Source organism: Mirounga leonina, unplaced genomic scaffold (genome assembly GCF_011800145.1).
Source record: "Mirounga leonina isolate KUSES-001 unplaced genomic scaffold, KU_Mleo_1.0 Mir_82, whole genome shotgun sequence".
Lineage (NCBI taxonomy): Eukaryota > Metazoa > Chordata > Mammalia > Carnivora > Phocidae > Mirounga > Mirounga leonina.
Genome location: NW_023270825.1, coordinates 8,482,372 through 8,500,613, shown reverse-complemented (window position 1 = coordinate 8,500,613; position 18,242 = coordinate 8,482,372). Strand labels below are relative to the sequence as shown.

Sequence of the window (18,242 nt, the reverse complement as noted above, 5' to 3'; positions counted from 1 at the left end):
CTGGGTGGCTCAGTCGGTTAAGTGTCTGCCTTTGATTCAGGTCATGATGCGGGGTTCCTGGGATGGAGCCTCATGTTGGGCTCCCTGCTCAGAGGGGAGTCTGCTTCTCCCTCCCCCCCTCCCTCTGTGATCTCTCTTGCTCTATCTCAAATAAATGAATAAAATCTTAAAAAAAAATAAAATAAAATGGACTCAGGAATTACCGGTGCATGAGGGAACTGGGGCCCAGAGGGGAGACACTTGTCTAAGGACACACAGCCCAATACAGGTATTGACTACAAGGTGTTGCTGGGGGGGCGGGGGGAGTTGCAGGTTTGGGTTTCAGAAAAATAGAACCCAAAGACGCAGAGGCAGACGTCCGTCTATCATCCGCTCACCTCCTGTCCTGTTTTCCTTCAGAACTGAGTCTTGAGAGAGGTCAGGGTGCCCCCCCAACCCCGAGCGAGGCCAGGCCCGCCAGGCGGGTAATTGCACAAACCCTAGGTCTGCAGAGCGTCTTGCAGGTGAGACGCTCCCTCACCAACACCCCCGCCCCCCCGCCCCAGCCTAAGAGCACAGTCTTCACCAAGCAGCGAGGTCCACCCGGTGCAGGTCTCTGCACCTCCATCATTGTTCACCTCGCCGCCCAGGGTTCTGCGAAGAGCAATGACAATGGTTGTCTGCTCTCGCTACTCTCATGGAACCTAGAAGTTCTGCTCGGGAAAGTGAGGCAAGGCAAGGAAATAAAGAACAAGCCGAGCTAGCCTCCTTGTGCCCAGTTCCAGGGCCGGAAGCACACTGAACTCTGGGCACAGAGCTGGCACGGAAGCTGGGTCACCCTGACCCTGATCCTCAAGCCCCAGGTAAGGCACGCCACCCCTCACGGGGCGCCAACAGCGTTGTACTTGAGGTCCAGGCCGGTTCCTGCTCCCACGAGCTGGGCGGCCTCCGGCCTCAGTTTCCCCACTTGGCCCCCACGCAGGAGAGGATCTGAAGCGCGCAGGGGTTGGCCGGGCCCCGCCCTTGGGGTGGGGCTGGGGCGGTCACGTGGAGGTGCTCCCCGGCCCCCGAGCCCCGCCCCGCCCCGCCCCCCGCCTCGGCCGGGTCTGGGTCCGGAGCCGAGGCGCAGAGCCCGCCGAGGTCGCCAAGCCGGGGCCGCTGAGCTCGGCGGCGCCGCGGGGTCCGGGGTGCCTGCTCGCTGCTCCACCCGCTCCCGGCCAGCTGTGCCGGCGGCTGGACCCGCCGCCGCAGCACCAGGAGCAGCCGCGAGGACTCGAGCGCGGGCGGCAGCGGCGACACCATGGATCTGTCCTTTATGGCCGCGCAGGTAACGGGGCGCCTTCCCCGCGCGCCCTGGGCTGCGAAGTTTGGGGAGGTTCGGGGCCACGGGCTTGCCCTGCGCCGGGAGGCTTCGAACCGGGCGGTGGCCCCCGCCGGGGATCTACGTCCCGGTCCTTTGTCCAGAGCCGGGCATCCCCAACCTGGTTTCTCTCGTCCGAGGCGGCGAGCGCGGCTCCCGGGGGTGGGGCGGGCCGTGCGCCCTGAGCACCCCGGGTCGCTCTGTTCCCAGACTGCGAGGGGCCTGGGCGATGCGAGTCGACCCCTCCCTGCCCATCCGCTCCCTGCAGTCCCCGCTCCAGGACCCAGGACTCCCCCAGGGCCGTGCAGCCCAGATCCGTGCAAACCCGGGTGGGTGGGCACCCTCGCTGTTCTGCATTCCCTATCTTCACGAGGCGCAGGAGACGTCCGGCGCCCCCCCTCCCCCTTAAGTGGAGACCACAGCCCCAGCAGCCTGAGGAAGGAGGTGAGACCGGCTCTGTGACCAGCCAAGCGCCAGAGCGCAGCGATCCTTTTATCCTTTTTTTTTTTTTTTGCTTTGTGCTGAGTCTGTAGCCATCAGTGCCCAACGCGACCATAACTCTTCCCTTGACACAAAACAGGTTGCCAATGGCAGGAAAAAAACAGATGACCTCTCATCACTTGATCCTTGCTGAAGGAGAATCCCCTTGAGTTCTGAGCGTTGGGTGATCTTTATGTTTCTGTGCCCAACTCTCATGAGCTAGAACAAAGGCGGGCAGGCACCCCCTTTGCAGAGCTGCCTGTGGCCTCTCCCGGGACCCAGTGCCGGGGACAGTCTGGCTCCAGGAAAGGCCACATTTGGTCTGGGCGAGTAAATCTCAGTGTATCACATTCGGACCTTGCACCTTCTATGAGTTAGTTATGTTGGGATCCCAGAGGTAGGAAGGCCACCGGGGTCCCTCTGTCCCCTGCATGTGTAGCAGGGGCCCCACTTGCTGCTGCTTAATTTTCCAGGGAACAGATTTCAAGAGAACTCTTTCCTTTCCCGCCCCCAAATTTCACCCCAGTGGAAGCCTCTTGAAAAAGTAACAGCAAAATCCAGGCTGTATGGACAGCGAGTCTCTGAACAGTCATGGAAGGATGCAGAATCCCCAGGATGGTTTTAGATCCCAGCTCTAGGCAGCCTCTTGTTTCGTTTTCCAAAATGTGCATTGCTCCAGTCAGCACCACTGGTCTTTTTTTGCCTAATTTTCTGTCTCCTGTTCCTAAGCCCACGCTTATAAATATTGTCATGCAGGCATCATTTTAGACAGTGGTGACTTTAGCTACAGGATAACTAGAGTGGCTTCACCAGATTTTTTTCTAGGGGAGAGAGGAGCTCGCACACGCCCGTCTTTGCCTGCCCTCCTCTGGATCCCACCCAACAGCTTGTGTCCATGGTTACGAGATGAATTGATCACTGCTAACCCTGGGGCAGACTGGAGCATCAGAAGTTGCTATGGTAACCTGACAAAATAAACATGGGGCTTTTCTCCATCTGTAGGCAGAGCCTGCACAGAGATTGGGTTCTTTTTTTTCTCTCTCTCTTTTTTGTTTACTCTCAAGTTTTGTGGGCTCAGTGTGTTCCTGCCAACAGATATTTGGGTATAGATTACATGCGCAGGCCGGAGTCAGTTGCAAGGAACAGAAACATGATGAGTCATCACGTGGGGAGAGACGCTGAGGTTTGTGGAGCACATGCCAGTCACTTGCACACTTTATTATAGTAAATCCTTACAAGTCTATGACATGGGCACTGTTATTCCCCCTTTTACCGATCAGGTTACGAAACTTCAACAAGATTAAATAATTTGCCTGCTTGGTGCGTGTCACCAAGCTTCTGTCCCCACACATCAGCAGTGGACAGTTTGACAGGGAAATGTTAATGCCTCCATCTACTTGTTTGGCAAAAGTTGGGTACCTGCCTTGTGCCAAGCTCTGTGCCAGGCATGGGGTGGGACTGGGGTGCTGGCGATAAAGTGGAATAGGATGTAGATTTTCTTTCTGGGTACTTACAGAGGACTGGAGAAGTGACGGGCCTGGCCATCCCCAGCAGGGGAATGGATCAGGGGATCAGAGCCGGGTGGACCAAGATGCTCTGCACATAGTAGGCCTTCAGCAAGTTTCTGTTAGATGATTGGATGGGGATGAGACAGGATGCATGTGAATCGTGAAAATCAAGAACAGGAAAACAGTGCCTTTGCTGTGTCGGATGCCCCTCCCCCCGAACACCTGTCATCGTCAGGATTTGGAAGACGTGAGTTCTGATAGAGTAGAACTACTGGTGGATTCTAGGCGGAGAGGCAGGAGGAGAGAGGCCTGGAATATATTCACAGAGTCCTTCAGGAAGGGGGAAGGTAGGGGCTCAGGACAGCTGGGAGAGGGGGGCTGGGGCCAGATCACAGAGGGGCTGACTGTGGAGTGGGGAAGTTGGCCCACATGCATCAGCGGGCAGTGGGAGCCATTGCAGGCCATTGAGCAGGGAAAGGTTTGTGACTGAAGCAGTGCTTTGGGAAGATCCCAGCCCAGTGGAGCATAGTTAGAGGCATGAGTGAAGCCAGAAGGGCACACCTGCTTGATTAATTGAGTGACTGAAACCAGCTCCCTGTGGCCCCAAAAGCTCCTCCCCCTCCTCAGTGTTGTGAACTGTGAGTCCTGTTTCTGGCTTTAAAAGACTCAGAGGATATAAGCCATTTCAGAAAGATTTGCCTCTCAAACGCTAAGCATTACGAAGACACCTTTTATGGATGGAAAGAGTGGACCCGCAACTCCCCTGATGCAGATCTGCCCTCACTGGTGCGGGTACATGGGGTTGTGTGATGGGGTTTGGAAGAGGCTGTGGACACTGAAGGTGTGAAAACTCAGCTCGTGGACCCCACCTCACCCCCTGAGCCCTGGAGGTGCTCAGCTGACCTTTCCTCCACCCTGGACACACCCCAGCCCCTCTCTGCACAGTTCCTGGGTCCCTAGACACCCTGGTGGGTTGAACAGTAAACAGGAGCACCTGTTTTTCTATGACCAGCAGTGGCCGGAAGGGTAGGGCCGTCCAGACGCCCAGGGAGCTGGAGACCAGGAGGACAGCACAGATGTTGAGGACTGAGCCCCGAATCCCTGTGTCATTGGTGGGGTGGCCCTTACTCCAAAGATGACCCTATTCTCTCCCTCCCCCTCACGGGGGCAGGTGGGGATCTGATTCCCCTCCCCTTAAATCTGGGTTGGCATCAGTGAATTTCTTGACCAGGAGAAGGCAGTGTGAGTGGCGTTCTGGAACCTCAGAGACTAGCTTTGAAGAGGACTTCGGCGTGCGTGGATGGCTCCTAGCGTGCTTGCTCCAGGGGAAGTGCAGAGACTCTGAGACCTCCGTGATGAGACGAGGAGTGAACATTTAAGGGACCTACTGCATGGGCAGAAATGAACAAGAGGGGGGTGCCTGGGTGGCTCAGTCGGTTAAGTGGCTGCCTCCAGTTCAGGTCATGATCCCAGGGTCCTGGGATCGAGCCCCGCATCGGGCTCCCTGCTCAGCGGGAAGCTTGCTTCTCCCTCTCCCACTCCCCCTGCTTGTGTTCCCTCTCTCATTGTCTCTCTCTGTGAAATAAATAAAATCTTAAAAAAAAAACAAAAAAACAAAAAAGAAATGAACAAGAGGGTGTAGGAGCGCTAGTCACGTGCTTGAGGCTGTAAGGCTGAGTTCAACAAGCACACATATGGCACAAGGGCTCAGTCTTGTGTTTGTCCTGTGCCGTCCCTACAGCGCCTAGTCTAAACCCAAGAGTTCCCAATGTTGCTGCCAGTAGGATCCCCTGGGAGCTTTTAAGACCTGCTGCCTCCACCCACCCCCAGTGCTCCCCTTAGAGTCTCAGCTGGAAGCGGACATTTTCGTTATTTTCTGTCATCCCCCAGTGGATTCCAGTGTGTGGTCGGGGCCGGGGTGGAGGTTTGAAGCTAGAACCGCACTTAGGGCTGTCTCCCTCCCCCTCCTCTGGATGGAACAGATCCTTGGCTCTCTGGTCCTTTTCAGGTCGCAAAAGGTCATGTGATCCCCAGAAGTCACCCGAGTATGGGTTCAGCAACTTAAAAGAACGAGACCCAGAATAATATAACCCGGGGACTTGCTCCAGAATTGAGGTTCTCCCTTCCTCCTGCCCACGCCTGCCACAGGTGGGAGACCTGTAGTCGGGTAGGTGGCTCTGCTAATCCCCTCATGCAGACAGGGAAGAAAGGGAGAGCCAGGGTGGCTCAGCCGACAAGCAGAGCCAGGCCTGGAGCCCCAACCGCAGGGCCATCCTGCACGTGGGCTCACCGCCTTGCAGAGCAGATCCAGTGCGGGGGTGTGTGGGAAACCTAGGGCTCCGCCATGGAGCAGCTCCAGGGAATCCTCAGTCCCTGAATACAGAGTGTTGTGATTATGTCCGTTTTTAAAAAGATTTTGTTGGTTTATTTGAGAGAGAGAGAGAGAGTGCGCGTGCGCAAGCATGAGCAGGGGGAGGGGCAGAGGGAGATGGAGAAGCAGACTCCCCGCTGAGCAGGGAGCCCGATGTGGCAGGGCTCCATCCCAGGACCCCAAGATCATCACCTGAGCTGAAGGCAGATGCTTAACCAACTGAGCTACCCAGGTGCCCTATGTTTATGTCCATTTTTATTTTTATTTTTTTTTAATGTTTTTTTTTTTTAAGATTTTATTTATTTATTTGACAGAGAGAGAATGAGAGAGAGAGCACATGAGAGTGGGGAGGGTCAGAGGGAGAAGCAGACTCCCCGCTGAGCAGGGAGCCCGATGTGGGACTCGATCCAGGGACTCCAGGATCATGACCTGAGCCGAAGGCAGTCGCTCAACCAACTGAGCCACCCAGGCGCCCTATGTCCATTTTTAAACATGTTCTTAAAGAGGACCATATTAGTTTCCTGGGGCTACCCTAACAAGTTAGCACAAGCAGAGTGGCTTACAACAGAAATGTAATCTCTCCCAGTTCTGGAGGCTGGAAATCCAAACTCCAGGTGTTGGCAGGGCAGGTGTCTCTGAAGTCCCCAGGGGAGAATCTATTCCACCCCCCTCTCTTAGCCTCACGGTGTTGCCTGCAATCCGTGGTGCCCCTTGCCTGTGGGTGCATCTCTCCGATCTCTGCCTCAGCAAACCTGGCACCCACCCTGTGTGTCCCTGTGTCTCTTCTCCTCTTCTTATAAAGACGCCGGGATATTGGATTAGGGCCCACTCTAATGACCTCATTTTAACTTGATTCTACCTGCAGAGAATCTAGTTTGAAAGGAGGTCATGCTCACAAGTATCAGGAGATAGGGCCTCAAAAGCATATTTTGAGGGGAGACACAGTTTAACCTGTAATAACATCCGAAGACCCATAAGGCATCAGGATCTTGATCCTGGTGTTAGTGGCCACTGGTCTTAGAGAGGCAGTGGACAGATCATTTCTCTACACTTTAGTTTCACCATCTGTGAAATGGGCACAAAATCGCCTTTCCTGTGGAACTGTTCATCTAGTCCTTCAGCAGATGTTTCCTGTGGGCCAGACCCAGAGCTCTGGGGAGGAGAAGGCCACAGGCCTGCCATGTGATATGTGGCATTGGGTAGGTAAATGCAGGTGTCCCAGGAGCCCAGACAAGGCACCTAACCCAGAGGTCAGGGAAGGCTTCTAGAAGTTTGAATTGAGCTGTCTGAAGGATGCGTAGCTGCTGTGTAGACAAAGAAGGAGGGAGGACGTTCCAGGCAGATGGAATGGCATGCAGAAGTGTTGAATGGAATAGGGCTTGAAATAGTGTCTCCTGTTGGGCATGGGGGTTGCAAGTCAGGGCATTTGGATGGACCAGGGACAGGTGGGGAAGGGGTTGGAGACTGGGGCCAAGAAGGTGACCTTGTTCGGTAGAGCAGAGTGGGGTGGGGTGATCCACAGAGCAGAGGGCTGGCCTGGAAGGACTGGCTCCTTGCTCATGCCCTGTAGACACACAGCGGGTTCTTCCCAGTTTTCAAGAAAACAGAAAATTCAGATTTTTACAAGCAGTCTGGATTTTTAACTGTTGACCACTCATTAAAAAATGTTAAGAAGCCAACCAACCATGATGTAAACTGTTCCAGTTACTTATTGCTTATTCATTCAGTTACTGAGTGGCTTAAAGCAATTGCTCATTTTGCTCACGGTTTTGTGGAACCAGGATCTGGGAAGGACTCGGCTCGGCAGTTTGTTTCTGCTCAGTGGCAGCTGGGCCTGGAGTTGAGACTTCCAGCCTCGCACACACATCTGGTGACTCTACTCAACTTGACCATTCTCACCACTTGGCGTGTGGTCTTGCAGATGTTTCTTCAAGCAGCTGGGGTTTCCTCCCAGGACGGTGGTCTTCTTGTGTGGCACTGCCTTCCCCCAGAATGGGCATTCCTGGGTAGAAGCTGTGAGGGTTCCTATAAATGAGCCTCAGAAGTCCCAGAATGTCAGTAACTCGGTGTTCATTTGGCCAAGAAAGTCCGAAGGCCAGCCCCAGTTTCAGTGGAAAGGATCAGATCCTACCTCTCAGTGTGGGGAGCAGCATGCACGTCCAGGAGGGACGGAAGGAATGGCTATCTTTGGGGACTGGTCACTGCGGGGGCCAAATCGGGCAGGTGTGTTGGGGGCGTTGATCCTGGGGATGCCCGTGTGATTGCTTCAGACCGGTAGGATGTGTGTAGAGCTTGACTAAACCTTGTGAACTGCCAAGCCCAAGAGAGAAGTAAACTACTACTAAGGAGGTAGGCCATGATGTTATTAGGCTGAACTGTATCAAGTTGCTGATACTTGGCCATTTTTGACCTGACAGTTTCATATAGTTCAGCCTAATCAGTACTACCTGGTAAGACAGTAAGTTCTTGAGTTATGGAGCGGGGGAGTGAGGAGGCATGGGGAGGGGGATCAGTACCAGCTGGGGAGATTTGAGGGGACTTCCTGTGTTTGAGGAGTGGGGATCTTCCTCTCCCCCCGCCAAACATACACACATACACTTCTCCCCTCAGCTGAGCTTTTAGAACTTTGACCTTGCTGGTGGGAGGACATAGTCACTCCTGGAACATTATGTTGATAGTGGGCAGGTCTTTCTGGAAGACAGCCTGTGTGGTCTAATCATAGCTAAGATACATCTGCTGCCAGTCCCTCTCCCCCTGCCCTTTCCTCCCCCTGGACCTTGGGGGGTTCGCAGTTAATTTGCACTTTAATCATTTTTCGTGGAGAGGGAAAAATCCACAAAAGAATCTGGTAGTGCTGAAGAGGCGATTCTGTTATCTCTTGAAATGGCCGTCGCTACATTCATGGGCTTGTGGGATTATTCCAAAAGATCTGCAAGACACCAGCAGAAATTTTCTCTCCCCAGAGAAACACAGCACCCCCCAGAAAAATAGAATTCTAGGGAGTTTGGCAGTCTGCTACTTAGAGAATGCTTTCCCCAGCCAGCGACGGCTCTTTTTTCTTAATGTAAGAATTATCATTAAAATACAAATTGTCTATTATCTCAAATGTTTTTAACCAAAGGGCCTGTCTTGTTGTACTTCAAATTCTCATTTAAAAGATTTAAACATTTTATCATTCTAATTAGACCTGCTTCGGAAGAGAATATAACGCTACATTTTTGCAGGAGTGTAATGAGCAGTTAAGGAAGAGTAAAAATCCATGGTACTTTTTGTAGACCAGATTTCGAGACAGCATTTTGGGAGTCAAGACATTCCATTTGTCTGGCAATAATTATATGTCACAGAGCTGAGAGAACCGGGGCATCTGGAGGTGAATTGCAAGTCTCCAATCAAATATTTGAGTGTTTATGGAGCAGCTGCTATGTGCTCAACCCTGCTCACCCTGCTTTTAGGATCTGAACCCCAGTTCCTTCTATTCTGACGTGATGGAGACCCACCTCTGTTCACTTCCCACCCCATTCTGTCCCCTCAAGATGTCCCTGTATCTTCCCATCATAACTGCCACTTATCAAATGCTCAGGGGAGTGCCAGGGAGGCCCTGTGTTGTGCAGTACACAGTATCTCATTAAATCCTTTATGATAGGTCCATGGAATAAGCAATTTTAAGATCAGTTTTACAGATGAGGAAACTGAGGCTCAGGGCATACACACCTGGGATTCAAACCCAGATCTCTATGCCACGTCGGCTTGTTTTTTTAAATGCAATCTCATAGTCTCTGCCTTCTGATTAGAGTCTTTAAGCCATTTATATTTAGTGTGGTTTTTTTAATGTGGTTGGGTTTAAATCTACTATCTCACAGTCACCTATTGGTCCCACCTGTTCTTTGTTCCATTTTCCCTGGTTTTCTGCCTTACTTTGGATTAAGAAATTTTTGTTATTCCGTATGATCTCTTTTGTTGGTTTACTAGCTCTGTTTTGTTATTTTAGTGGTTGCTTTAGGATCTGTAGCATATATCATTAAGTTATCACAGCCTAGCCTAGCCAAAGTGATATTATGCCACTTCACATTCAGTGTGAGAACCTTATAAAAATATATTTCTATTCTCCCCTCTCAGCTGTTGTGCTATTATTGCTATGCATTTCATTTCTGCTTATTATAAACCTCACACTACATTATTATTTTTGTTAAAAATCAGTGATCTTTTAAAGTGATTTAAATAGCAAGAAGAAAAGTCTTATATATTTTCCCATATGGTTATTATTTCCAGGGTTCTTTATTCCTTTGTGTAGATCACAAATGTGGTATCATTTTCATTCTGCCTAAAGGATGTTAACATTTTTAGTGTGCAGAAGTGCTGGCAATGATTTCTTCCAACTTTTATATGTCTGGGGTGGGGGAGGTTTTTTTCTTTTTCTTTTTATTCTCATTTTTGAAAGTTAATTTTTACTGGGCATAGAATTCTAGGTCGACAGTTTGGTTTTCAGTGAAGGTATTGTTCTTCCATCTTCCTGCTTGCAGTGTTTCCACTGAGAAATCTGCTGCCATTGGATTTTGGTCCTCTAAACATAACATGTCTTTTTTTCCTTTGGCTTCTTTAACAGTTTTCTCTTTATTGATTTTGGGCACTTTGCTTATAATGTGGCTTAGTGTAGTTTTTTGTTTTTTGTTTTTTTTTCATGTTTCTTGTGCTTAAAGTTTGGGAGCTTTCACATCTGTGGGTTTGTACTTCTCATCACCTTTGGAGAGTCTGTTGCCATTCTTTCTCCCCCCACCCCAGTTTTATTGAGATATGGTTGACATGTAACATTGTGTAAGTTTAAGTTCTACAACATGGTGATTTGATACATGTGTCTATCACAAAATGATTACCATATCCTTACCTCACATAGTTACAATTCTTTTTTTCTTGTAGTGAAAACTTTTAAGATCCATTCTCTTAGCATCTTTCAAATATATAGTACAGTATTTTTTTTTCATTTTTTTTATTCTTATGTTAATCCCCATACATTACATCATTAGTTTTAGATGAAGTGTTCCATGATTCATTGTTTGTGCACAACACCCAGTGCTCCATGCAGAACGTGCCCTCCTCAATACCCACCACCAGGCTAACCCATCCTCCCACCCCCCTCCCCTCTAGAACCCTGTTTGTTTTTCAGAGTCCATCGTCTCTCATGGTTCGTCTACCCCTCCGATTTCCCCCGCTTCATTCTTCCTCTTCCGCTACCTTCTTCTTCTTTTTTTTTTTCTTAACATATATTGCATTATTTGTTTCAGAGGTACAGATCTGAGATTCAACAGTCTTGCACAATTCACAGCGCTTACCAGAGCACATAATAGTACAGTATTTTTAACTATTGTCACTGTGCTGTGCATTATATCCCCAGAACTTATTTATCTTATAACTGGAATTTTGTGCCTTTTGATTATCTTCACCCAATTCCTCCACCCCCTGCCTCTGGCAACTACCAATGTGGTCTCTATTTGTATGAATTTGGTTTTTTTTAGATTCCACATGTAAGTGAGATCATACAATATTTGTTTTTCTTTCTGACTTGTTTCACTTAGTGTAAAGCCCTCAAGGTCCATCCATGGTGGTACAAATGGCAAGATTTCATTCTTTCTTATGGCTAAATAGTATTCTGGGTGTGGTGTGTGTGTATGTATGTGTGTGTATCCCATCTTTATCCATTCATCCATTGATGCACTCTAGGTTATTTCAGTGTTCTGGCTGTTATAAGTAATGCTGCAGTGAGCATAAGAGTGCAGATATCTCTTCAGATAGTGATTCCATTTTCTTCAGCTATATATCCAGAAGTGGAATTGCTGAATCATATGGCAGTTCTGTATTTTTTAATTTTTAATTTAATTTTTGAACCTCCATACTGTTTTCCACAATGGTTGTGCCAATTTACATTCCCACCAACAGTGCACGAGGGTTACCTTCCCTCCACATCCTTGCCAACACTTGTTCTTTCTTATCTTCTTTCTTCTTGATGCTAGCTATTCTGACAGGTGTGAGGTGACATCTCATCGTGGTTTTATTTTGCATCTCCCTGATGATTAGTCATGTCGAGCACCTTTTCATGCACCTGTTTGGTCATTTGAATGTCTTCTTTGGAAAAACCCAGATTCAGATCCTCTGCCCCCTTTTTACCTGGATTGTTTGAATGTTTTGCTATTGAGTTGTGTGAGCTTTTCATTATTTCTTTACATATCTTTTCTGTTCCCTCTTCTCTTCTCCTTTGGAGACTCCATTTACACATACATTCGTCTGCCTGCAGGTGTCTTCCCAGCTCCCTGGTGTTTATTCATTTTTTTTTGAGTCTCCTTTCGTGTTTCATTTAGGGTAATTATTATTGATGTGTCTTCAAGTTCACCAGTATTTTTCTTGAACATCCAATCTCTGTGAATCCTGTGCAATGTATTTTTGATCTCAGACATGGTAGCTTTTATGTCTAGAAGCTCAATTTGTGTCTTTCTTTATATTTTCAATTGTCTTAACATATTCAGTGTTTCCTTTAGCTTTTTGAGAAGAATGTGGAATAGTTACAACAACCGTTCCTCCGTGCTCCTCTGTTGCTTCTAAATCTGCCTCAGTTCTGGCTGGTTTTGACTGACTGCTTTCTCCTCATAATGGGTCATATTTTCCTGCTGTTTGGCATGCCTGATAATTTTTGATTAGATGCCAAACATTGTGAATTTTACCTTGTGGGATGCTAGGTATCCTTGTATTCCTATAAATATTCTTGAGCTTTATTCTGGGATGCAGTTATGTTACTTGGAAACAGTTTGATCCTTTGGGGTCTTGCTTTTAAGGTTTGTTAGGTTGGACTGAAGCCATCTTTAGTCAAAGGGCCATTCTTTCCCGCTGGTGAGCCAGGCAGTTCTGAGTAATCTACCCAGTGCTTGTGCATTGCAAGATTTTCAAAGTGGCTGGGGGAAACAGGGACTATTTCCGGCCCGTGTGGATGCAAGGCACTATTCTCTGTCATCCTTTTGGGTGATTCCTGCCTCCATTGTTTCCCTGACACACATGAACTCATCAGTCCTCTGCTGAATATCTGAGGGGTCCTTCTGCAGATCCCCAGGATTCTCTCTCTGTACAACTCTCTCCCCTCCATGCTCTGCCTCATTGTCTCCAGCCGCACTGGTCTTCCCGGACTCTCAATCCTGTCTTTTCAATCAAGGAACCCACTGGTCTCTGCCTGGGTTCCCCTTTCCTGCCCCACAGCCTGGAAACTCTCCCCAGGCAGGTAAGTGAGTCACTTGTAGGGGTCACCTGGTTTGTTTCTGTCTCTCAAGGATCAGTGTTCTTCACTGCCTGATGTCCAATGTCTTGAGAACCATTTTCATGTATTTTGTACATTTTTGTTGTTGTTTCATTCAGAAGGGTAGATCCAGTCCCTGTTACTCCATCTTGGCTGGAAGCAGAATTTTCTTAAGTGTTTTTAACGGCTCTGTTCCCACCTTCTTCCTTTCCTGCATTGTGGAAAAGGGGATGTAACAGCTGAGTCTGAATCTGGCCCACTGCCCACTCCCCCGACTCCCAGCTGTGGTCCCTTGCTTGGTCTGGCACATCTTGGAATCTTCTGAATGTTATAAAATGTGGGCGGTGTTCGCACTTTATCTCACCGGTGAGTCTCTGATACCAGAGTTAAAAAGCCAAACTGCACGGACCGAGCAAGTTCCTTTCCACGCTACCCTTGCCACGTGAGTTTCTTCTGGGTGCCCTATGAGGGGACATCTGAGACACCGAGAGAGCTAGTGCTGTGCTGCCTATGTCAGCCCTGGATGCCCGCAGCCGCAAGTCAGGCTGCTTAGTGAGCAGGGGTGGGTTCCCTGAGGCTTCCCTCCAGGCCCCTGCACCTTGGAGAGGCTCAGTCCCCAGAGGGATGAAAGTGAGGGCTGGAGCAGGCTGGCAGGCAACAGCCAGGACCCTGTGTGTCCTCTCCAGACCCCTCAGTGACCCTTCATCCATCCCCTCAGCACAGAGCTGTGGGAGCCGGTTAGGAATGCAGTTAAACTTGGCTTCCAGCAGCTTTGGGGGGGCCCTCGGGGAGGTGACTAATTGCTCTCCCATGCCCTTGTGCCCCCGCCTCTCCGCTGAGCCTGGCAGTGCTGCCTGCCATCTCCTGCCTCCTCTCTGAGGTCTTGCCAGCCTTTCTTCCTCCCCGTGGAGATTCCGCGGTGGCCCCGCTCTGCATCCCAATAACCAAATCTATCAGGCAGGGTGGGCTTGCAGGCAGCGTGCCACAGACAGGTGCTCCTGAGCTGTGTTGGGGGCTGTCTAGGCGCCAAAAAGGAGCTAATACCAGGCCTCATCAGCTTTGTCATCCTGATCAACATTGTGTGAGCACACATTACATAGAGAGCGTCTCTCCCAGGCACGCAGATGGGTGAGGCAGGAGCCTGCCCCAGGTGGGAGAGGGGGCGGATGGTGTGGATGACTCTTGAGCACCTTGAGGACCAGACTCCGTGCACAACCACCCAGCGAGGACAATACTGCCACACTCCCGTTTCACACAGGGGGAGGGGGGAATGAGGCTCAGAGAGCCTGTGGATCTGGCCCAAAGTCACCCAGGCAGGAAGAGGTAAGACCGGGCTGGGTCTGAGCCAGGGCCCAGCTACCAGCTGGGGAGCTGGGTTGCAGCGCTGAAGTGGGGCGCCCTGAGCCCCTGACCAGTGTGGTTCTATGTCACAGCGCTCCACAGCCCAGCCTTCTGTTAGCCCGTCTTCCTCCCTAGAATCTGTGTGCACTGAGGGGACCCTGGCTGCCAGGACTTGTTCCAGAGCCTAGACAGGCTAGCACCGGAGGCTGGCCAAGGGCCCACAGGAAGCTGAAAGAGCTGGGGGTGGGGCTGCAACAGGGGGAGATGCTCTGGAAGTGGTCCTCCCCCTCCTCCTCCTCACCCTTGCAGCCTTCCACCTCCATCAGAGCATCAGAGAATCCTGGCATTCCCTGAGGGCCAGGGTTCCTGTCTCCTTTACGCTGGGATCACAATTGCCCAGCCCAGGGCCAGACCGGGTAAATATTTAATCAATGAATCGAGACGGCCAGGAATCCAAAGAAGCACAAGAAAAGCTGGATAGAAAACCGTGTCTTGCATCACCTTGCATCACTTCCTGCTGGGGTCTGGGTCACAGCTTTCTTTCCATAAGGCCCCCAGTTACCGACAATACCCAGTCCCACCACCACACCTCACAACCTGTGTCTGAACTCCCCAGCACCCTCCCGTGCCCCCCACAGAGTTTCTGGCACGGGGACTAGGGCTTTCCATGCAGTATTTTGTCCCATCCTTTGAATAGTCCCATGGTGGTCGTCCCGCCCAGAGAGGTAAAGACCCCCATGGCCAGGAGCTGGGGTTTGACTAGAGGGCTGATCCTTCGACAACTTCTGGACCTCAGCATCACAGCACTGACTCAGAGATAAGGCCACCCACTGTCCAGGTCTGCCCAGGACTGAGGGGCTTCTCAGGATGCCGGCCCTTATGTGCTGACACCCGGAGACCCCTTGGCAAACCGGGAGGGTGGGTCACCCTGCTCACAAGTCAGCTGGGGTTCCGAAGGGCTCTTTGGATCCCACGGGGATGGCCGAGATGCTCTTCCAGAGCGTAGTGCACCTCACTCTGGATTTCACTAAGGCTCGTGCTCTTTACAAATGAATGGGGATAGTGGAATTAGCACCTTGCCCCCAGCCCATTCATTTCTCAAATATTCCATAAGCACCCAGGATAGGTTAGATACTGGTCTAGGCACTGGGCGCAAGGAGGGGGACAAGTGCTAAGGTCCCTGCTGTCTGCATGGGGACAGATAATGAAAGTACAATGAACACGTATACAGCCGGTTATAGTCAGTGATGGCACCTCCCATGAGAGGTTGCCAAGGCCCGGGAGAGCATACAGTCTGCCCACCCACCTCTGCGTCCCAGCAGCCACCCAGCGGGGTGCCCGGACACTGTTGACCCCTGTGGCTTCATCAGGAAGGTGGCAAAGGGCGAGCAGGACCCCTCACACCCCTGGCCCCAGGAGCTGACTCCCTGGGGCTGGCCAGGCTGTGCACTCTTCTGCGGTCTTAGCCCTGCTGCGTATCCCGGGCCTCTGAGTCCTGGCCTGGGCCTGACAGCAGGTGGCGGTCTCATTAGGAGAGCAGAGCCCACCTCTAAGAAATAAATCCCAAGGCTTGGGGAAGCTGGTTAGCCTGGCTGCCCTCGGTCCCTTCTGTCTGCCACTGGCCACCCATCACCTGGAAGCCTTCCGCTGGTCTGGAACACTGTTATGGGAGCACGCCCAGCCTGGAGTGTGGCTTGCCCTGTTGGTCCCCAGTGGCCCATCTGGGGAAGAAATGCCAAAAAAAAAAAAAAAAAGATAGCACTGCTGGAGTCATGAAGCATTGGTAGAGAGCACTCACTCCAGGCAAGTTGAAGCTGAACCCCCGCCCCCATATACCGAAGCCTTACAGCTCATCCCCCTTTACACATGTATCTGCCTCCCTTCTCTGTCCAGGGGACCCTCAGAAGCTAAAGGGACAAGTGGTGCCTTATTCCTCTTTGGAGTCCTGGGGCCTGGCCCACCGTAGGTGCTTAATAAGAGCCCATGGAATGGACACAGTGAGCCCCAAGTCAGGGAACCCGAGAGTGAGTTCTGACTCTTATGTTTGCCTTACTCCCAGATCCTGGCCAGATTCCCGGCCAGATCCCCAGGCAGCTCTACTGTAATGCCCGAATCCCTCCCAGCATGCCTCGTGAAGTGGTCCTCTGTGTATCTGCAGCGACAGGGACCTCACCACCTTGCAAGACCGTGACTTCCACTGAGTCAAGCCTGCCACTATGCAGCCAGGGAAATCACTTCTTCTCTCCAAGCCCCTGCGTGCTCAGCAGTGCAGTGGGATCGTGGTAGTTGTGATAAGTTATGATCAACCTCAAGATGTTGAGGCTTCGCGGTGGTAACGTGGCTCCTACTAAGTGTCAGCAGATGAGAATTATTCACGACAAACTTCCTCTCCCGAGTCAAAGCCCTTAATTCTACCCCCTGGTCCCAGGCAGTGAGTCTAATCCTGCTTGCACGTGGTGGACTCTTCTGTGATCGCACAGGTGGGCCAAGGAGAGCAGCTGAGACGGGGAAACAGGAGGCTGGAGTCCCAGGGCTGGCTCTGCCATGTGTGACTTGGAGTAAGATACTTAACTTCTTGGAGCCTTGGTGTCTCTGTTAAATGGGGGCAGTAACACTCAGCTTACGGTGTGGGCAGGAGAATGAAGTGAGATGGTGGTTGTAAAGTTCATGCTGGGCCAAGTAATTATTACACTGTTTGAGCCGTCCTCCTTTATCCTCCCTTGGTATCATTCCTTTTTTTGGACTAAATGTAGCTATTTCCCTCCGTTGTTTTCCCAAATGAATATTCTCTCTGAAATCTTCACCAGGTCAGGCAGTGTTCTTATAAATACATTTTCTTAAAATAAGACACGATGCTCCAGAAGAATCCATCACCCCCTTGGATCTAGCCCTGATACACCCATTAATGTGGCCATTGAGAGCCAAATCTTGCCTCCCGTAATGCTGTACCTTTGACTTATACTGATGAGAGGCATCTCTTTTCTGAGCGTGATTTAGCCAGTTCTGCCTTCCAGAATTTGTACAACTGATCTTTTTGAACCTTAGCACAGATATGTCAAGAGCTGTGAAGCATCTGAAATTCTACCCTGTTTGCAAGTTTGCCTGCTATAATTTAAAAGATGCTGACAGAAGACATGAGGCTCCTGGATAAAGGACTTTATGACTCATTGTGCAGCCGGCAACATGAGCTTCACGTTCTCATCAGGGCACCTTACGGCACGAGCCCCAGGGAGGTGATGCCAACCAGCTCTGGGGAGACTCTCTCTGCATACACACCAGGTTTGTAGAACAGCAGAGAAACCCCATGCTTAGGAAACCCCACTCTTTTCAAGGTAGCTGCTTGGCAAACCTGCCCAATCTTTGTCTTAGAGGGAGCTGTCACCCCGGTCAGGAAACAAATGTGCCCTCTGGCACACAGGGAACATCATCTTTCTTCAGGGCGGTTTGCTCTGCAAATGCCCTTAAAAACTAGTCTGAAATGGGGCGCCCAGGTGGCTGGTTGGTTAGGCGTCTGACTCTTGATGTTAGCTCAGGTCATGATCTCAGGGTCGAGGGTTCGAGCCCCGTGATGGGCCCCATGCTCGGCGGGCAGTCCGCTTGAGGTTCTCTCTCTCCTCTCCCTCTGCCCCTCCCCGGGTCATCCTCTTTCCCTCTCTCTCCAAATAAATAAATAAATCTTTAAAACAAAACAAAACAAAAAATAGTCTGAAACAAAAGCTGTCGATTCTTTTGCCCAGAAGGTGCATGAGAGATGGATGGAGAAAGGTCTTCCAACATCTCCCGCAAACCTCTGTGCACAGATCTGGGCTTGCATCTCCCTTGGCCACTCCTGAGCCGTGTCACTTAGGGCAAAGCACTAGCCTCTCTGATCCTCTCTGTCTACAGCCTGAAGTAGAAGTGCTGTAAGGCATTCTTGGGAATAGCCTTCTG

The 18,242-nt window shown here is 50.8% G+C and overlaps 1 protein-coding gene across 1 annotated transcript in view; it reads left to right on the top strand.

The window, feature by feature from the left end:
- Positions 1-1,104: 1,104 nt before the first annotated feature.
- CUNH14orf132 (chromosome unknown C14orf132 homolog) overlaps positions 1,105-18,242 on the top strand; it is a 50,117-nt gene continuing 32,979 nt past the window's right edge. The window contains exon 1 of the mRNA XM_034992581.1: positions 1,105-1,306. Coding sequence (XP_034848472.1) covers positions 1,280-1,306 — 27 coding nt within the window. The 5' untranslated portion in view covers positions 1,105-1,279. The remainder of the gene's footprint in view (positions 1,307-18,242) is intronic.